Source organism: Myxocyprinus asiaticus, chromosome 6 (genome assembly GCF_019703515.2).
Source record: "Myxocyprinus asiaticus isolate MX2 ecotype Aquarium Trade chromosome 6, UBuf_Myxa_2, whole genome shotgun sequence".
Lineage (NCBI taxonomy): Eukaryota > Metazoa > Chordata > Actinopteri > Cypriniformes > Catostomidae > Myxocyprinus > Myxocyprinus asiaticus.
The window spans coordinates 46,025,258-46,046,055 of record NC_059349.1 but is presented as its reverse complement, the minus strand read 5'-3'; the positions used below and the strand labels follow the sequence as shown (position 1 = coordinate 46,046,055).

Below are 20,798 nucleotides of genomic sequence, written 5' to 3'. Positions count from 1 at the left end.
GCATCTATCCACGCTCAATGAAAAATGAATTGTCTGCTCTGCATCATTCCGGCTTGTCATTATCAATCCGTCATCGATAGCTGGTCACTTTTGCCAAATTGCTTGCATACAAATTACAAACTGCTTTTGAGTCCACAGGGACCGTACCAGAACCGTTCTACAACGGGGAGCCTACAAGCTAAGCCTAAAATAGCAAAACGTGGCATTCCCTTGACATTCTATAGGCGGTACACTGGCAAGGAGAGATGAGGCTGTTTTTTTGTTTGTTTTTTTAATGGATGTCTGTGGAGGAGATGATTCATTAGGCTAAATAAACTGCATTCATGAGGAAACAGCTCATCACTTAATGAACTGACCACCTGTCCACTAATCTTCAACATGTTTAACACTAAATAATCCTTTTGGGATGAACTCTATGGAGTTTACTAATGTAAAATTTCTGTTTTATAAGAGAAGACAGGTGGGTGACAGGTTTTTGCGACAGGTAGGTGAATTTTGCGACAGGTAGGTGCCAGTTTACGGCACTCCCCATTTGTTTGTATGGTATCTGCAAATGGTGACATGCTAGTTGACTATTACGCTCTCTCCAATGTTAAAAATGTGAAGGTTGTTATCTCTGTATAGAAGATCTCTGATTGTACCCCAGACATCCTTTTAAGTGGATTTGGGAGCAGTTCTTTTCTGTGCATGTGAGCAGCTTTCACACCAACCAAATGAATGTTGCCCTTTAACCGATATGTCCTTTGAGGAAATTTCAAATACTAGCAAATCAGTTCGTGAACAGCAGATGATTGTAAACGGAAGATGATTGATGATTGTTATACCTGCTCCGTCAGTTAGAGGCTCACTGAAGGAACTGTTGCAAATGCCATCTGATGCCTGCACTGTAAAGTTGTACACAGTGCCACACACCAAGCCCTGCAGAGTACATGAAGTATTCGTGCTCTGGCAGTAAACCGCCGTGGCATTTCCTGACTGAGCAATTCCCACATAGGCCACTGCTCCTGTACTCGCTGTCCACGACAAGGAGGCACTACTGTTCCCACAGTGGACCCCCAAAGTCAAGTTGTTTGGCTTACACGGTACTGCAGAATAAACACATTACAAGGAAAGTTATATTTCACAACCCAAAAATGTTTCAGATGGAGACATTCTCTGACTTCTTTATCTAATTATTCTGCATTGAGGGTGTCAGAATGTGAACTGTTGAATTCACACTGATAGCAATTAAATCGCTGTAGGTTGCAGAGTCTCTGTTCTTTGCTCATAGATGTTCCTTCTCAATTTCAGTATCTAACTGTATCAGAAGATACAGTATATCAAGTGAGCTACAACGTATGCACTCCGACTGACAGTCACTGTACATAACTTTGCCCAATATAGTTGCATCGCCAGTGGTCACTGTTGTTTAGGTCGCCTCAAATAGGTATCTCAAATAACTTCTGGTCATGTTAATGTGAATGCCCCATTAGTGTGTGGTTAGATCAGTTGTAGGAAAAGATTGTGTGCGAGTCTTACCTGTGTGAAAGGTGACGTTAGAGCTGGGCAGGCTGGTGCAGTTCTCAGTACTGGCTGAAACTGAGAGATAATATGTGTCGCTGCAGTGTAGATCAGTCAACGTGCAGTTACTGTTTGAGGTGTTACACATCCTCACATCCCCATCTTTGCCAACTGCGGTAAGCAGGTATGACTGGGCAACATATGATGGCTCCCATGACACAAGCACAACCTTTGACTGACAGTCCGTATGGGCCTCTACTGACATGGGCTGACAGGGTGCTGTTGAGGATCAAAGGAAGAAATCAAAGCAGTTTGAATCTTGACGCGATTAGTGTGTGCAAATGTACTTATTTAAATCTTAAATGTGAAATTTCTGCACCACTAATGTTACCATATGGATTTACAAAGTAATAGTAATAGCATACCTTTCCTCAATAAGCTACAGGATTTGAAGTATTATCATGTCAGTAGCAAGCACCACTAACAGTTTACAAGTGTTCTAATACAATTGGCCATTAGTACTTATATTTGCTTTATAAAATATCAAACTGTTTATATTTTACGAAAAGGAAATGTCACTTGTTATTGTTGTACCAGTGCTGATCTTGTATGGTGGGCTGCGGAGGCCACTGCACTGGTTGGAGGACGCAGCCACGATGATGGTGTACTCCATGCCACACTGCACATTTGTAAGGTTGCAGGAAGAGGAGGAGCTATTGCAGGAAAGTTGGGAAAGGTCTTGACCCTCTGCTGTTGCAATGTAGAGAGAATTTCCTATCTGTGCTCTCTGCCACTTTACCTGGATAACATGACTGTGGCATTCAGCCACCACCACGACAGATGACAAGGCACATGGTGCTGGAGAGAAAAAAAATATTAAGTATATGTAGAACCACATATCTGTAAAGTGTTGAAAAAGAAAGGGATGACAATGATATTTAGTGCTCGGTAGATTCAATAGATTTTACAAATCGTTAGGATCTTCTCAATTTCTAATTCTCATATGCCAGGCTCTCAAATGAGCTACATGTTTCAACTGAGTGCTAAAGCTCTCTATTACACTAAATTAACACTTGCCAAGCGCTAAATATGAGTAAAAATTGGAGTTGATTGCCAGTTGGCTGGTAACGTTATAAGGAACTGCAACATTACATTGTTTAATCAATTTGTAAAAATTATAGTCTGAACCTTGCTAATGTACGCTCACTGAGCACTTTATTAGGAACACCTGTACACCTACTTATTCATGCGATTATCTAATCAGCCAATCATGTGGCAACAGTGCAATGCATAAAATCATGCAGATACAGATCAGGAGCTTCAGTTAATGTTCACATCAACCATCAGAATGGGGGAAAAGTGTGATCTCAGTGATTTCAACTGTGGCACGATTGTTGGTGCCAGACGGACTAGTTTGAGTATTTCTGTAACTGCTGATCTCCTGTGATTTTCACACACAACAATCTCTAGAGTTTAATGGTGCCAAAAAACATCCGGCAGTTCTGTGGATGGACACACCTTGTTGATGAGGTCAATGGAGAATAGCCAGACTGATTCAAGCTGACAGAAAGGCTACGGTAACTCTGCACAATTGACCACTCTGTACAATTGTAGTGAGCAAAATAACTCACTAGAGTTGTCTCACTCAGAATGCACAACACGTCGAACCTTGAGGTGGATGGGCTACAACAGCAGAAGACCACATCTGGTTCCACTTCTGTCAGCCAGGAACAGAAAGCTGAGGCTGCAGTGGGCACAGGCTCACCAAAACTAGATAGTTAAAGACTGGAAAAACATAGCCTGGTCTGATGAATCTCAATTTCTGCATAGGCAGATGGTAGGGTCAGAATTTGGTGGCAACAGCATGAATCCATGGACCCAACCTGCCTTGTGTCAGCAGTCCAGGCTGGTGTTGGTGGTGTAATGGTGTGGGAAATGTTTTCTTGGCACACTTTGGGCCCATTAATACCAATCAATCATCGCTTGAATGCCACAGACTATTTGAGTATTGTTGTTGACCATGTGCATCCCTTCATGGCCACAATTTACCTGTCTCCTAATGGCTACTTCCAGCATGATAATGCACCATGTCACAAAGCAAAAGTTGTCTTAAACTTGTTTCATGAACATGACAATGAGTTCAGTGTTCTTCAGTGGCCTTCCCAGTCACCACATCTGAATCCAATAGAACACCTTTGGGATGTGGTAGAATGAGAGATTTGCCATATGAATGTGCAGCTGACAAATCTGCAGATATTGCTTGATGCAATCATGTCAACGTGGACCAGAATCTCAAAGGAATGTTTCCAGCATCTTGAACAATTGAGACTGTTTTGAGAGCAAAGGTAGATCCTATCCAGTATTTCTATAGTGTTCCTAATAAAGCGCTCGGTGAGTGTAGGTGACCTAAGCAACTCAAACACAAAGATACAATGCATGCATCTTCAATAGAAAAATTATCATCCAGAGTAAAGAATGTCTCATGTTTATTTTTCTCCAGAACTGTATGTGGCGACACGTGGAATATTTCCCACATTAAAAACAACAAAAATGTTAAACAAAATGATGATGCGTCTTTTTGTTTTTGTGACGGGTGCAGTTTTATCAAGAGATGGAAGTGTGCTGTTTGAAAAATAGCTAAATAATCCCATTGTCATAGGAACAAGAATATACTGTATATATATTTTTAAATACAGTTTACAGGTAAGAAAAATGTATGGCTGGTAAAGATTTTGGATCCTGTGTAAAGGTGTATTCACCTGTTTCCAGGTTAAAGGTGTTGCTGGGTGGACTCAGGCAGGCAGCGTTTGAAGCGGTGACATGGAAGGTGTAGCTCTTTCCACAGCCTAGGTCAGGTACATTACAATTAGAGCTTGAGGAGGAGCAGGTGGAATTTTGACCATCATCCCCTATAGCCAGCACTGTGTAAGACTCTGCACTCTTGTCCACATCCCATGATACCCACGCAGAGTTAGTCACACAGTTCAGTGTACCATTAACCCCCTGTGGGGCACATGGACCTATGAAAATCGAAGAGAAAGAAAGAGAGTGCATTAGGTAAGTGGAGCTAATGAAATGATTTGCACCACCAATTTTCTAATTTACTAATAATCACCATGACTAACAGTACACTTCTTACAGGAACCGTCCTTTTGGATCAACCTGTGTTTAAGAGCCTTACCCAAGGTCACACTGGTGATGGATCAACCTTTAAGGGTTTTGAACCAACCAACTTTCAGTTGCCTTTTTTTCCCCCTTATCTTGCATTTCTTCAAAACTATAAACATTTTTGTTGTTTTGGTGAATTAGATGGAAGCCTTCTAGTAGTACAACAATATAATTATTCAGAGCAAATTAGCATTTGTCTCAATATCCCCAGGTGATAAAGCGAGTGAGTATTCTTGTGTTGTCGTACCAGAGGATATGTTGAGACCACTGCTTGGTTGACTCTGACAGCTGCCCCTCAGAGCCACCACACTGAGGTTGAAGCTCTCTCCACAGGGCAGGTGGGTGATGGAGCACTGTGTACCAGTACTGTTACAGGAGGAGATCACACCAGTGCTGTGGGATTCCAGCTCCACTCTGAACTGACTGGCATTCACTGCTGGGGTCCAGCTCACCACCACAGAACCCAACTCACACTGCACCTGAGTGACTATGTTCCGAGGGGGGCATGGAGCTGAAAAAAGACAGAGAGAGAGAAAAGCAGGCTGTTATAGAAGGCAACTATGTTGTATCGGCAGCAAACTTTAAGGTAAGGATAAATATACAACAAACCTGTAACATGTAAGTTAAGAGGTAAGACAATCATAACAGAGGTTGTTTACAATATATGCTTAATTTTAAGCAAAATAAAAACATGTTTCCAGATGTCTTTTAACAGAATTATAAGCTCAAGAGTTGAGACCACTGGTTTTAAATGGGACTACCATATGTGACACAAGATAGACGGTTTTCTTCACTTGATAATGTTAGTAAAACCTTCACACACACACCTGTCAGCACCTGAGAGACAGTGCTCTTCATGCTCCCACAAACGTGGCCCAGTGAGTAGACAGAAACATTATAAATCTGACCACACTGCAGTCCCTGCAGATTACAGGAGGTGGTACTGGTGTTACAAGAAGAGGAATGACCATCATAAGACATGCCCACAGCCATGTAAGACTCCACCCCATTTGTATGCTGCCAAGACATGGACACAACACTGCCATTGTGGATGTCACAAATCAATGACATCTGAACATTGCTAGGTGCACATGGAGCTGAAAGAGAAAACAGGGCCAAGTTTAAAGGACAACATCACTCTTTAGTGTCAGTAAAAAAAAAAAATTGTTCATGTGTATTGAGTTAAAAAAATAGCTTCATTTTTGCATTTATATATTCCGATGGGCTATAATTGTCTTGGTTACTGGTGTATTTGTGAAATATAACATTCTTATGCTATGTTCCATTCAACTTGGAAAGCAGGAATTTCCTACTTTCTACATGGAAAAGTGCAAAATAATTATCTTTTCCAAGTCATTTTCAAACTTGGGCAGGAATCTAAAACTCCGAAATTGCTGAGAAGTTATGCAAACATGATGACATCCATGTAAAACAAATGCTAGCCAGTTTCTTTGCGTTATCTTCTGAATATCAAATGAGAGAATGCCATATGGTCGGGAGTTGGAGGTAAGTAAAATTATCCCTCATGACATATGACTTTGGATGGATAATAGCATTAAATCAGAGCTTTTTTTGTTATCAGCCTTACCTGATTGCAGAACCAGGCGTGTGTTACTATTGTCACAAACTCCATCCAGGGCGGTGATGGTAAGGTTGTAGTTCTGGCCGCAGTGAAGGCTGAGTAGCGTGCAACTGTAGTCAGAGCTTGTGCAGTTGATGCGATGTCCATCAGTGCCTATGGCCTGGACTGTGTGGCGTACGACATTATCTCTGGGCTCCCAGGTAACAATGGCAGCATTTGTGTCACAACTCAGCTGGGCACTAGCATTCTGTGGCTTACAGGATACTGAAAAAATGAAATAATTCCCACAATAAACAAAAAATGTATACGTAATATTATAACATGTAGTAGTTAGGCTGCAGTTATGACGTTATTTTCATGTTAATATTTTATTCAATTGCAATCTAAAACAGTATGTACACAATAACACTGTCAAATAAAAACATGAACTATGCAGATGATAGGGCTAAAATATATTTTATTTAACACAGTAATAAGCAGTCATAACAACAATTACAACAATAAGCAGATAATGTAGGCTAGGGCATTGCTAGTTGGTTGCTTACTGAACCCCAAGTCTCTGTGATATTTTGATCCCTAGATATGGCTCGCTTCCCTCCAGCAATGTAAGTGATTTTTTTCACCCGTTGTATGAAACGGCAGGTGGAAATTATAAGTCAGATTGTTTAGAAAATTAATAGCTTGCCTCTCCTTAACAAGTTGCACAATTTGAGATATCATTCATGTCCGTAGCCTAAACAGTGCAGCAAAGTTTAATATTTGGGTTTAGGGAAACTCCTAGCCCTAAGTATGAGCAGTGGTAATACTGATGCTTGCCTTAGCAAACACCAAAAAAGTCCCCACAAGAACATGTGTTTATACAGGAAGTGTGTGTGTCATAGTGAGGTGGATGTTTTTTGTGTATACGTACCCGTACTCAGCACGACCGGTTGACTTGGTGCAGTGCTGCAGTTCCCGTCAGATGCACTGACAGCTATACTGTAGTTCAGCCCACAGAGCAGATCTGAGAAGACACATGCTGTTCCAGTGCTGTTACATACTGATGCATAGCCACCGTTACCCTGGGCAACTGCCATGTAGGAAACGGCCCCCACACTTCGGTCCCAGGATACAGACACATTTCCAGATGCACAGTCCACACTGCCCTGTACATGACCAGGTACACAATGTTCTGCAGAGAAAAAGAAAAAGTGGAAGACAGATTGAGGAAAAGAGAAAGAGTGCAAATATATAAGGAAATGTTCTTCATAGAGTGTTAGTGAGTTTACAAAATTGCATACTACTATAGTGCTCTTACTATGTTTTCAGTATGTACATTTTTGCCAAAATGTGTAGAATACAGTAGATAAAAACTAAGTGCAACACTGTATACCGCAATGTATTTGACTTGACTTTCCTTAACTTGTGCAACACATTAAACAAAAGCAAAGTTGAATGGTTGATTTTGTGGTCTTGGTCTTGAGACCTCTTTGTACCACATAAACGTCGCCTCATTCTGGATCTGGGCCTTGTTACTCTGTGTCTTGGTTTGGATCTTGGTTTTGGCCTAAGGTATCAGGTAAGACCACTGTTTAAAACGTATAATTACATATGAAAATGTACTTTGATCTTTTGAGCTAAAAGAGTTCATCGTACTGTGAAAACCTACTTCAACTTTCAGATCTCAAAACTTTCACCTCAATCTAAAAAGAGCATACAGTATATTGAAACTAAGCTGAAACACAACTTGTTCTGAAATCCCGCAACTTTCTGACATCAGATGAATAAATATGATGTCAATGATTGCTATTCAGAAACTTTATCCACCCATTTATGGTAAGGTAATGAGGAGGAAGTGCATAGTATTTCACTGTGCCCTGACCAGATGTGATGAGATAAGATTCCAGCAACAAGTATTTGATCTGTCCACACCGAATGTGATTATGATGTTCGACACGGCACACATTTAATACACTGTTATATGGAGCGGGATTTCTGACCACTGAGAATTTATTGTTATTTAAAGATTGTTGATATTCCTTATATATTTACTATCTTTGACCCTTGTTTGAGTAGACGTTAAAGGAATAGTTCACCCAAAAATGATGATTCTCTCATCATTTACTCACACTTATGCCATCTCAATTTCCTGTGTCTTCCTTCAGAGGAACACAAATAAAGATTTCTTGAAGGATATATGATGTGTGTGTTTTTCCATACAATGTAAGTCAATGGGGTTCAAAACTGAGCTTTTAAATGTTCTTGTGAGAACATCCGGTTGTACCGAGCACACGTCAGTCCTCACAATAACGTATGAACAAGCTTATCTCATTAACATGCATACAGCTGGGCGGAGGTGAAGCTTTTAGGTAAATAAAGACTGAATTTTTCCTTTGTTTATCACCTAAAATGATCGTATCACTTAAGAAGACATGGATTAAACCACTTGAGTTGATTGGATTCATTTTATGCTGCCTTTGTGTCCTTTTTGGAGCTTTAACCTTTTGGATCCCATTGATTCAAATTGCTTGGACAAACAGACAATGTATTCTTCAAAATATCTTTTTTTTTTTGGTTCCGCAGAAGAAAGAAAATCATATTAGTTTGACGCTGCATAATTGTGGGTAAATGATGAGAGAATTATCCTTTTTGGGTAAACTATTCCTTCAAGTACTTAACGAGTGTGGGACTAGTTGTCACACTGTTGGTTTTTAAAGTTAAAGGATTAGTCACCCAAAAATTATAATTCTTTCATGATTTACTCCCATTTAAGCCATCCCAGATGTGTATGTCTTTCCTTCTCCAGCAGAACCGAAATGAAGATTTTCATAAGCACATTTCAGCTCTGTTTGTCCACACAATGAAAGCGAGTGGGTGCCATGATGCTGCTGGCTCTTTGACGTTCCAAAAGGCATATTTAGGTAATCCACATGCCTCCAGTTATCAATGAATGTCTTCTGAGGCAAATCGTTAGGTTTGTATAAAAAATTAATTGCTAATTAAAACTTTTATTAACTTTCAAAAATCACTTAATGCTACCTGTCGACCTGTCACGAAGCTGTCACGTGACGTAAGCGCAATGGCACGTTCATATGAGAAGTCGGATGCGCACACTTTGTATACAACAGAGAAATGAACGTCATGCGAGAGTTAGGTCATTTCAAACAGCAATACAGCGGTGGGCTGAAGCAACGATTTAAAGTTAAAGACGTTTTAATTATCGATTTGTTTCTGACACAAACCTATCGATTTGCTTCAGAAGACATTCATTGATCGACTGGAGTCATGTGGATAACTTTTATGCTGCATAAATATGCCTTTTGGACCATTAAGCAGCCTGCAGCCTTACGGCACCCATTCACTTTCATTGTATGGACAAACAGAGCTGAAATGTGTTTATTAAAATATTCATTTCTGTTCTCCTGAAGAAGGAAAGACATGCACATCTGGGATGGCTTAAATGTGAGTAAATCATGAGAGAATTATAATTTTTGGGTGAACTAATCCTTTAATTTTTGTATATTCACATACCATGGCTACCAAAATCTGTGAACTTTTTCCAAAACATTTCCCTATAATATATCCCTATATCTATCTGCCTGTTACTATGGCCATTAGTACTCTATTTTACACCTCGGTTGATAATTACTATTTACTGCAAATTGAAAAAAAATCTAGAAATGTACACCATTTATAAAAATAAATTATGTTAAATAAATCTGTCCTCCCATGCAAACTGAAGGTGAGTCTCTCGTAAGCTGCCACCCATCCCAATTCAGAGAGCCACTCATATGACAATCCCTCTCAGATAAGCTTTAGAGCCTCCCAGGCTACCCCTACTGTTCGAGCTGACATCAGATTAGTTGATACATAAAAGGCAATTTGGTTTTTAAGTTAATCTTTAAATCCACTGTTCTGCAATAATGCAGAATTAACCAGGACACACTCACTGTGTTGTCACAGTTTATTCTGAACTGGATATTCTGTGGAGAGCATGGTGCTGGAGAGAAGAGAACAACACCAAAGGAGTCTACGAAAACTGCTTGAAATTTCATGTCAACTTCCCATAGATATGCTAAAAGTTAGTTTTGTCAACATAGGAGTACATAAGCATACATATGGCCTCACAGTTAACATAGATGGTCAGTTACAGAGCCTATCGAAAATTATACCTCTTTGGAATAGTCCCTTTTTTTGTCTTACAGCCTGAAATAAAAAAAACAAATTCCAGCTTAATTTACAAATTTTGCCTTACAACATTCAAGTTACAAAAAAAGGCAACAGTTACAAAAATTGCTAAAAGATGAAAAACTTGAATATCAGGGTTTGAAAAGTGATCATACACCTGGATTTAGTACTTTGTAGAGCTAACTTTTGCTTTAATGACAGCCATCAGTCTGTCTGGATATGTCTCAACTAGCTTTGTGCACCTAGATTGGGGAATACACTGATGAGCCAAAACATTATGACCACTCACAGGTGAAGCAAATAATGTTGATCATCTCCTAACAAGGCCGCATGTCAAGGTCTGGGTAGATTAGATGGTAAGCGATCACTCAGTTCTCCTGTTGAATACAGGAGAAATGGGCAGGAGTAAGGAACTGAGCGACTTTGACGAGGGTCAAATTGTTATGGCCGGACGAATGGGTCAGAGCATCTCTGAAACGCCAAGGCTTGATAGGTGCTCCCGGTCAGCAGTGGTGAGTACCTACGGACAAAGGCCCAAAGAGGGACAAACCAAAAACCAGCAACAGGGTGTTGGGCGCCCAAGGCTCATTAATGCATGAGGGCAATGAAGGCTATCCCGTCTGGTCCAAACCGACAGAAGGTCTATTGTGGCACAAGTCACGGAAAATTTTAATGATGGTTACGGGAGGAATGCCACAACACACAATGCATCACACCCTGCTGTGTATGGGGCTGCATAGCCGCAGACTGGTCAGGGTCCCCATGATGACCCGTCCACCGTCGAAAACAGCAACAATGGGCAAACGAGCATCGGAACTGGACCTTGGAGCAGTGAAAGAAGGTCGCCTGGTCAGATGAGTCCTGTTTTCTTTTACATTACGTGGATGGACGTGTACATGTACATGTGTGCTGTATACCTGGGGAAGTAATGGCACCAGGATGCACTGTGGGAAAACGACAAGCCGGTGAAGGGAGTGCAGTGCTCTGGGCAATGTTCTGCTGGGAAACCCTGGACATCAGTTTGACGTGCCACCTACATAAACATCGTTGCAGACCGGGTACACTCCATCATGGCAATGGTATTCTCTGATGGCAGTGGCCTTTCAGCAGTATAATGCGCCCTGCCACACTGCATACATTGTTCGGGAATGGTTTGAGGAACATGATAGAGTTTAAGGTGTTGCCCTGGCCTCCAAATTCTCCAGATCTCAATATGATTGAGCATCTGTGGGATGTGCTGAATCAACATGTCCGTTTCACGACATTGTTTTTAGGTGGTGTGTTTAGGAACATTGTCATATTGAAAGGTGAACCATCTGCCATCTTCAGTTGCCGAGCAGAGAGCCACAGATTTTCCTCAAGAATTTGGGTGTTCATGGCAGCATCCTTAGCCCTTCAATCCTGACCAACTACCCAGTCCACACTGAAGAGAAAAACCCCCACAATATAACGTCGCCACCACCATGCTTCACTGTAGGTATGTTCTGGGTGTGCTGTGTTTGGTTTTCTCCAAATATAGCGCTTCGCGTTCGGTACAAAAAATAACATTTTTGACTCATGACATCAAAATCCTCCAAGTGTCTTTTTTTTCCAAGTGTAAGTCCAAATGAATCTTACTGTGGCACTTTTTCAGAAGAGGCTTCTTTCTTGCCACCCTGCCATACAGGCCAGCTTTGTGTAAAGCTTGGGAGATTGTTGTCATGCACAGATGATCAGTCTCAGCAATAAGGGCTTGTAAATCCTTCAAAGTTGCCTTTGACCTCTTGATAGCTTCCCTGATCAATATTCTCCTGACATGGTCATCCAGTTTGGAGGGACGGCCTGATCTAGGCAAGGTTTTGGTGGTGCCATGCGCTTTCCACTTCTTCATAATGCTCTGACCGGTACCCAGAGGGATAGTTAAAGCCTTTGAAATCTTTTTGTATCCTCCTCCTTACCTGTGCCTTTCCACAATTATATACCAGAGCACTTTTGAATGAAACTCCCCAACCATGGTGTATTCTTGAATTAATTACCATGCCCTCCTAGTATGGTATTCCTCGTAGAATAGCAGGTTTTATTCAAAAGTATTGAAAACCACTACAGTTGATGTCTGTTGGGGCCACTTATCCAGTTATGTGATCTAAAAGGTGACTGGTTGCACTGGAGCAAGTTTGTAATGGTTATTCTTTATTATTGTTTAGAATTTTTGGTACATGTTAATTTCACTTTGATGTTGAAGGTTATAATGTGTAAAATACACATTATAACATAAATACACATAACAAATTATAAATACAGCTGGAAGGTTAGATTGGATTTATTTAATTTATTCCTGGGTGTAATGTGACAAATTATAAGGATTGTATATCTATAGGCACTGTATGTGGCATATTTTATTACCTGATTGGACCTGTACAGCTGTACTGTTTTCACTGACAGTTGCTGCCTTTTGCTTTCACTATGATCATGTATGTCTCTGCAGGTCATGCACCTACATCCCCCCAACCCCACCTCCCACCCGCGGAACCATTTTGCAGGCAATTTTGCCCCAAATCTCGGCCGGCCCACCCGGAAAAGTTCCAGATTCTCCTTATGGCCAGTCCGCCCCTGGCCTACACCCATTTTTGAGGAGGCTTTATTAACAGGGCGAGGAGGTTGAAGGTCAAGTTCACCATCAAAAGTAACTCAACATTTCCCAATGGTAATGATACAAATAATGTATCGTTATTTGCTATTAGTGCTGTATTTTTACATTAAAGTAAATATGCATCAAATTAAGATATAATCTGTCTAAATAGCTATTTGGCTATTGGTTAAGATTGACACTTATCAATATAACAATATCCAATTTAACCAGTTATTTTTCTAACCTGTTGTGAAATTTGATCCAGTACCAGTAGAGCTGTTGCAAGATTGTCCTTCTGCCACTACCCTAACCGTGCAGGTCTGTCCACAGGGCAGGTTAGTGATGTCACATCCTGTTTCATTGCTCTTGCAGATATATGTCTGTCCATTAGAACAATCTAGAGTTGAAGTAAAGGACAGAGTTCCATTGCCACGAGACCAGGACACACTCGCTGTGTTGTTGCCACAGTTTATTCTGGACAGGATATTCTGTGGAGGGCATGGGGCTGGAGAGAAGAGATCAATTTAGATAAATTATAGAATGTGACACCACAAGACACTGCTGAAACTAATTGGAATTTAAAGTCAACTTCCCATATATATGCTAAAATGTAGTTTTGTCAGCTTTTGGGAGTGCACAAGCATACATATGGTCTCAAAGTTAACATAGTCAGCTATGTGGCATATATTATTACCTGATTGGACCTGTACAGCTGTACTGTTTTCACTGCTACAGTTGCTGCCTTTTGCCTTCACTGTGATCGTGTATGTCTCTCCACAGGTCAAAGTTGAAAGGTCACAGGAGGTGGATGCTGAAGTACAGTTTGCTGAGAGACCATTAATGCTGATAGCAGTCACTGAGTAGAGCTCGGCCCCCTGGCTGCGTCCCCAGGATACTGTTGCTATGTTTCTGCTACAGCTCAAACTGGCTGACACATTTTGTGGTGCACATGGAGCTGGGCAAATGATAAAACACACAATCAGTATAAAGTTGCCTATTAAAGTCTACATTAAATGGCATTCACAACCCATTTTACTTCCATAATGAGACATATTTCAGAGTGAAAGAGGACGTTCAATGAGAGAGCAAATTTTTGGGCAGGCCTTGATTTTATCCATTAGAAATTGATTGGATTGTGAAAATTTTGCTTTTCATACTAGAATGAATGTTTGCTGTTGATTGTGGAGGACTATCCACCTGAAACAGTGCTGGCACCAAATTTTAAGGAGGCTATTTTATTTGGACATGGATGCTGGAAGTCAAGTTCACCCTCAGGAATATCTCAATGTGTCACAACAGTAATACTACCTTGTCAAATCTATCATGATTCGCTAATATTGCTATAAACTCACATTAACGTCAAGTGACATTAAATTAGATTTGAATGAAAGTCAGTCAAAAAGAAAAGTTGTTTCAGAGGCGGAGCAAGTTATTACATTTAATGATAAATTACAAAGACATTGTTTCTTTCTGATAACATGCACTGATATATAATGCACAATAAGACATGGAACATGTATAAAGACATATTTATTTCAAGTTGACTCAAAAACCACCAGCAAGGACATGTCAATATAATAATACCCAATTTATTCATCTTTTTCTAACCTGTTGTGACATTTGATCCAATGCCAATAGAGCTGTTGCAAGTTTGTCCTTCTGCCACTACCATAACCATGCAGGTCTGTCCACAGGGCAGGTTAGTGATGTCACATCCTGTTTCATTGCTCTTGCAGATATATGTCTGTCCATTAGAACAATCTAGTGTTGAAGTAAAGGACAGAGTTCCATTGCCACGAGACCAGGACACACTCGCTGTGTTGTTGCCACAGTTTATTCTGGACTGGATATTCTGTGGAGGGCATGGGGCTGGAGACAAGACATCGATTTTAGATAAATTATACAATGTCACACCACAGGACACTGCTGAAACGAATTGGAATTTAAAGTCAACTTCCCATATATACGCTAAAATGTAGTTTTGTCAACTTTTAGGAGTTCACAAGCATACATATGGCCTCAAAATTAACATAGATAGTCAGCTATGTGGCATATATTATTACCTGACTGGACCTGTACAGCTGTACTGTTTTCACTGCTACAGTTGCTGCCTTTTGCCTTCACTGTGATCGTGTATGTCTCTCCACAGGTCAAAGATGAAAGGTCACAGGAGGTGGACGCTGAAGTACAGTTTGCTGAGAGACCATTAATGCTGATAGCAGTCACTGAGTAGAGCTCCGCCCCCTGGATGCGTCCCCAGGATACTGTTGCTATGTTACTGCTACAGCTCAAGCTGGCTGACACATTTTGTGGTGCACATGGAGCTGGGCAAATGATAAAAAAACACAATCAGTATAAAGCTGCCTATTAAAGTCTACATTAAATGGCATTCACAACCCATTTTACTTCCATAATGAGACATATTTCAGAGTGAAACAGGATGGTCAATGAGAGAGAAAATTTTTGGGGCAGGCCTTGATTTTATCCATTAGAAATTGATTGGATTGTGAAAATTGAGCTTTTCACACTGGAATGAATGTTTGCTGATGACTGTGGAGGACTCTCCTCCTGAAAAATTTTAAGGAGGCTATTTTATTTGGACATGGATTCTGGAAGTCAAGTTCACCCTCAGGAATATCTCAGTGTGTCACAGTAGTAATACTACCTTGTCAAATCTATCATGATTCGCTAATATTGCTGTAAACTCACATTAAAGTCAAGTGACATTAAATTACAGTTGAATGAAAGTCAGTCAAAAAGAAAAGTTGTTTCAGAGGCGGAGCAAGCTATTACATTTAATGATAAATTACAAAGACTTTGTTTCTTTCTGATAACATGCACTGATATATAATGCACAATAAGACATGTAACATGTATAAAGACATATTTATTTCAAGTTGACTCAAAAACCACCAGCAAGGACATGTCAATATAATAATACCCAATTTAATCTGCTTTTTCTAACCTGTTGTGACATTTGATCCAATGCCAATAGAGCTGTTGCAAGTTTGTCCCTCTGCCACTACCATAACCATGCAGCTCTGTCCACAGGGCAGGTTAGTGATGTCACATCCTGTTTCATTGCTCTTGCAGATATATGTCTGTCCATTAGAACAATCTAGTGTTGAAGTAAAGGACAGAGTTCCATTGCCACGAGACCAGGACACACTCGCTGTGTTGTTGCCACATTTTATTCTGGACTGGATATTCTGTGGAAGGCATGGGGCTGGAGAGAAGACATCGACTTTAGATAAATTATACAATGCCACACCACAGGACACTGCTGAAACTGCTTTGAATTCTATGTCAAGTTCCCCCCTATATGCTAAAAGTTCCATTTGTCAACTTTTGGGTGTACAAAAGCATACGTATGGCATCAAAGTTGTCATAGATGGTCACTTATGTGGCATATTTTATTACCTGATTGGACCTGTACAGCTGCACTGTTTTCACTGCTACAGTTGCTGTCTTTTGCCTTCACCATGACCATGTATTTCTCTCCGCAGGTCAAAGTTGAAAGGTCACAGGAGGTAGATGCTGAAGTGCAGTTTGCAGAGAGGCCATTACTGCTACTGGCGGTCACAGAGTACAGCTCCGCCCCCTGGCTGCGTCCCCAGAATACTGTTGCTATGTTGTTGCCACAGATCACATTGGCGGACACATTTTGTGGTACACAAGGCCCTGACCAAATGATAAAAAACAAAAAAAGCATATGGTTGCCTTTTAAAGTCAACAAGAAATGGCATTTGCAAACCATTTTCATTCTGTAATGGGACATATTTGCGTTCAAAACGATATTCAACATGAAAAACAATTTAGGATGCGACTTGATTTTATCCATCTGGAATTAATTTGTAACCCTTTACGTATAATAAGGTCCCTTTTGTTAACATTAGTTAACATGAACTAGCTGGCCGGCCTAATGCGAAAGGTTCCTGGTTCTCCCTTTGGCCAGTTCGCCCCTGACTGCACCCCTTTTTGAGGAAGCTTTATGACCAGGGACATGGAGGCTGAAGGTCAAGTTCACCATCAAAAGTAACTAAAAATTTCCCAATCGTAATGCTTTCAAATGTATCGTTATTTGCTACTAGTGCTGTAATTTTACATTAAAGTTAATATGCATCAAATTAAGATGTAATTTGTATAAATAGCTATTTGGCTATTGGTTAACATTGACACTTATCAATATAACAATATCCAATTCAACCAGTTTATTTTCTAACCTGTTGTGAAATTTGATCCAGTGCCAATAGAGCTGTTGCAAGATTGTCCCTCTGCCACTACCCTAATCATGCAGATCTGTCCACAGGGCAGGTTAGTGATGTCACATCCTGTTTCATTGCTCTTGCAGATATATGTCTGTCCATTAGAACAATCTAGTGTTGAAGTAAAGGACAGAGTTCCATTGCCACGAGACCAGGACACACTCGCTGTGTTGTTGCCGCAGTTTATTCTGGACTGGATATTCTGTGGAGGGCATGGGGCTGGAGACAAGACATCGATTTTAGATAAATTATACAATGTCACACCACAGGACACTGCTGAAACGAATTGGAATTTAAAGTCAACTTCCCATATATACGCTAAAATTTAGTTTTGTCAACTTTCAGGAGTTCACAAGCAAACATATGGCCTCAAAATTAACATAGATAGTCAGCTATGTGGCATATATTATTACCTGACTGGACCTGTACAGCTGTACTGTTTTCACTGCTACAGTTGCTGCCTATTGCCTTCACTGTGATCGTGTATGTCTCTCCGCAGGTCAAAGATGAAAGGTCACAGGAGGTGGACGCTGAAGTACAGTTTGCTGAGAGACCATTAATGCTGATAGCAGTCACTGAGTAGAGCTCCGCCCCCTGGCTGCGTCCCCAGGATACTGTTGCTATGTTACTGCTACAGCTAAAGCTGGCTGACACATTTTGTGGTGCACATGGAGCTGGGCAAATGATAAAAAAACACAATAAGTATAAAGCTGCCTATTAAAGTCTACATTAAATGGCATTCACAACCCATTTTACTTCCACAATGAGACATATTTCAGAGTGAAACAGGATGTTCAATGAGAGAGAAAATGTTTTGGGCAGGCTTTGATTTTATCCATTAGAAATTGATTGGATTGTGAAAATTGAGCTTTTCATACTAGAATGAATGTTTGCTGTTGATTGTGGAGGACTATCCTCCTGAAACACTGCTGGCACCAAATTTTAAGGAGGCTTTTTTATTTGGACATGGATGCTGGAAGTCAAGTTCACCTCCAGGAATATCTCAATGTGTCACAGTAGTAATACGACCTTGTCAAATGTATCATGATTCGTTAATTTTGCTGTAAACTCACATTAACGTCAAGTGACATTAAATTACAGTTGAATGAAAGTCAGTCAAAAAGAAAAGTTGTTTCAGAGGCAGAGCAAGCTGTTACATTTAATGATAAATTACAAAGACATTGTTTCTTTCTGATAACATGCACTGATATATAATGCACAATAAGACATGTAACATGTATAAAGACATATTTATTTCAAGTTGACTCAAAAACCACCAGCAAGGACATGTCAATATAATAATACCAAGTTTAATCATCTTTTTCTAACCTGTTGTGACATTTGATCCAATGCCAATAGAGCTGCTGCAAGATTGTCCCTCTGCCACTACCCTAACCTTGCATGTCTGTCCACAGGGCAGGTTAGTGATGTCACATCCTGTTTCATTGCTCTTGCAGATATATGTCTGTCCATTAGTACAATCTAGTGTTGAAGTAAAGGACAGAGTTCCATTGCCACGAGACCAGGACACACTCGCTGTGTTGTTGCCACAGTTTATTCTGGACTGGATATTCTGTGGAGGGCATGGGGCTGGAGAGGAGACATCGACTTTAGATAAATTATACAATGCCACACCATAGGACACTGCTGAAACTGCTTTGGAATTCTAATGTCAACTTCCCCTATATATGCTAAAAGTTCGTTTTGTCAACTTTTGGGTGTACACAAGCATACGTATGGCATCAAAGTTATCATAGATGGTCAGCTTATGTGGCATATTTTATTACCTGATTGGACCTGTACAGCTGTACTGTTTTCACTGCTACAGTTGCTGTCTTTTGCCTTCACTGTGACCATGTATGTCTCTCCGCAGTTCAAAGTTGAAAGGTCACAGGAGGTAGACGCTGAAGTGCAGTTTGCAGAGAGGCCATTACTGCTACTGGCGGTCACCGAGTACAGCTCCGCCCCCTGGCTGCGTCCCCAGGATACTGTTGCTATGTTGCTGCTACAGCTCACATTGGCGGACACATTTTGTGGTACACACGGCCCTGACCAAATGATAAAAAACAAAATGAGCATATGCTTGCCTTTTAAAGTCAACAAGAAATGGCATTTGCAAACCATTTTCATTCTGTAATGGGACATATTTGCGTTCAAAACGATATTCAACATGAAAAACAATTTAGTATGCGACTTGATTTTATCCATTTTGAATTAATTGGTAACCCTTTACGTATAATAAGGTCCCGTTTGTTAACATTAGTTAACATGAACTAGCCGGCCGGCCTAATGCGAAAGGTTCCTGGTTCTCCCTTTGGCCAGTTCGCCCCTGACTGCACCCCTTTTTGAGGAAGCTTTATGACCAGGGCATGGAGGCTGAAGGTCAAGTTCACCATCAAAAGTAACTCAACATTTTCCAATCGTAATGCTTTCAAATGTATCGTTATTTGCCGTTATTGCTGTATTTTTACATTAAAGTTAATATGCATCAAATTACGATGTAATTTGTCTAAATAGCTATTTGGCTATTGGTTCAAATTGACACTTATCAATATAACAATATCCAATTCAACCAGTTATTTTTCTAACCTGTTGTGAAATTTGATCCAGTGTCAATAGAGCTGTTGCAAGATTGTCCCTCTGCCACTACCCTAACCGTGCAGGTCTGTCCACAGGGCAGGTTAGTGATGTCACATCCTGTTTCATTGCTCCTGCAGATATATGTCTGTCCATTAGAACAATCTAGTGTTGAAGTAAAGGACAGAGTTCCATTGCCACGAGACCAGGACACACTCGCTGTGTTGTTGCCACAGTTTATTCTGGACTGGATATTCTGTGGAGGGCATGGGGCTGAAGAGGAGACATCGACTTTAGATAAATTATGCAATGACACACCACAGGACACTGCTGAATCTAATTGGAATTTAAAGTCAACTTCCCATATATACGCTAAAATTTAGTTTTGTCAACTTTTAGGTGTACACAAGCATACATATGGTTTCCAAATTAACATAGAAAGTTAGCTATGTGGCATATTTTATTACCTGATTGGACCTGTACAGCTGTACTGTTTTCACTGCTACAGTTGCTGTCTTTTGCCTTCACTGTGATCATGTATGTCTCTCCACAGGTCAAAGTTGAAAGGTCACAGGAGGTGGACGCTGAAGTACAGTTTGCTGAGAGACCATTAATACTGATAGCAGTCACTGAGTAGAGCTCCGCCCCCTGGCTGCGTCCCCAGGATACTGTTGCTATGTTACTGCTACAGCTCAAGCTAGCTGACACATTTTGTGGTGCACATGGAGCTGGGCAAATGATAAAAAAACACAATCAGTATAAAGCTGCCTATTAAAGTCTACATTAAATGGCATTCGCAACCCATTTTACTTCCATAATGAGACATATTTCAGAGTGAAACAGGATGTTCAATGAGAGAGAAAATTTTTGGGGCAGGCCTTGATTTTATCCATTAGAAATTGATTGGATTGTGAAAATTGAGCTTTTCACA

At 40.5% G+C, this 20,798-nt stretch overlaps 1 protein-coding gene across 1 annotated transcript in view; it reads right to left on the bottom strand.

The window, feature by feature from the left end:
* fndc7rs1 (fibronectin type III domain containing 7, related sequence 1) overlaps window positions 1-20,798 on the bottom strand; it is a 50,547-nt gene that overhangs the window by 2,497 nt on the left and 27,252 nt on the right. Inside the window, exons 25-40 of the mRNA XM_051700923.1 lie at window positions 20,335-20,595; window positions 17,249-17,509; window positions 16,446-16,706; window positions 15,991-16,251; window positions 15,089-15,349; window positions 14,634-14,894; window positions 13,720-13,980; window positions 13,270-13,530; window positions 7,161-7,421; window positions 6,257-6,514; window positions 5,496-5,765; window positions 4,916-5,179; window positions 4,260-4,520; window positions 2,095-2,358; window positions 1,519-1,779; window positions 825-1,085 (exon numbers count right to left, since the gene is read on the bottom strand). Coding sequence (XP_051556883.1) covers window positions 825-1,085; window positions 1,519-1,779; window positions 2,095-2,358; window positions 4,260-4,520; window positions 4,916-5,179; window positions 5,496-5,765; window positions 6,257-6,514; window positions 7,161-7,421; window positions 13,270-13,530; window positions 13,720-13,980; window positions 14,634-14,894; window positions 15,089-15,349; window positions 15,991-16,251; window positions 16,446-16,706; window positions 17,249-17,509; window positions 20,335-20,595 — 4,188 coding nt within the window. The remainder of the gene's footprint in view (window positions 1-824; window positions 1,086-1,518; window positions 1,780-2,094; window positions 2,359-4,259; window positions 4,521-4,915; window positions 5,180-5,495; window positions 5,766-6,256; window positions 6,515-7,160; window positions 7,422-13,269; window positions 13,531-13,719; window positions 13,981-14,633; window positions 14,895-15,088; window positions 15,350-15,990; window positions 16,252-16,445; window positions 16,707-17,248; window positions 17,510-20,334; window positions 20,596-20,798) is intronic.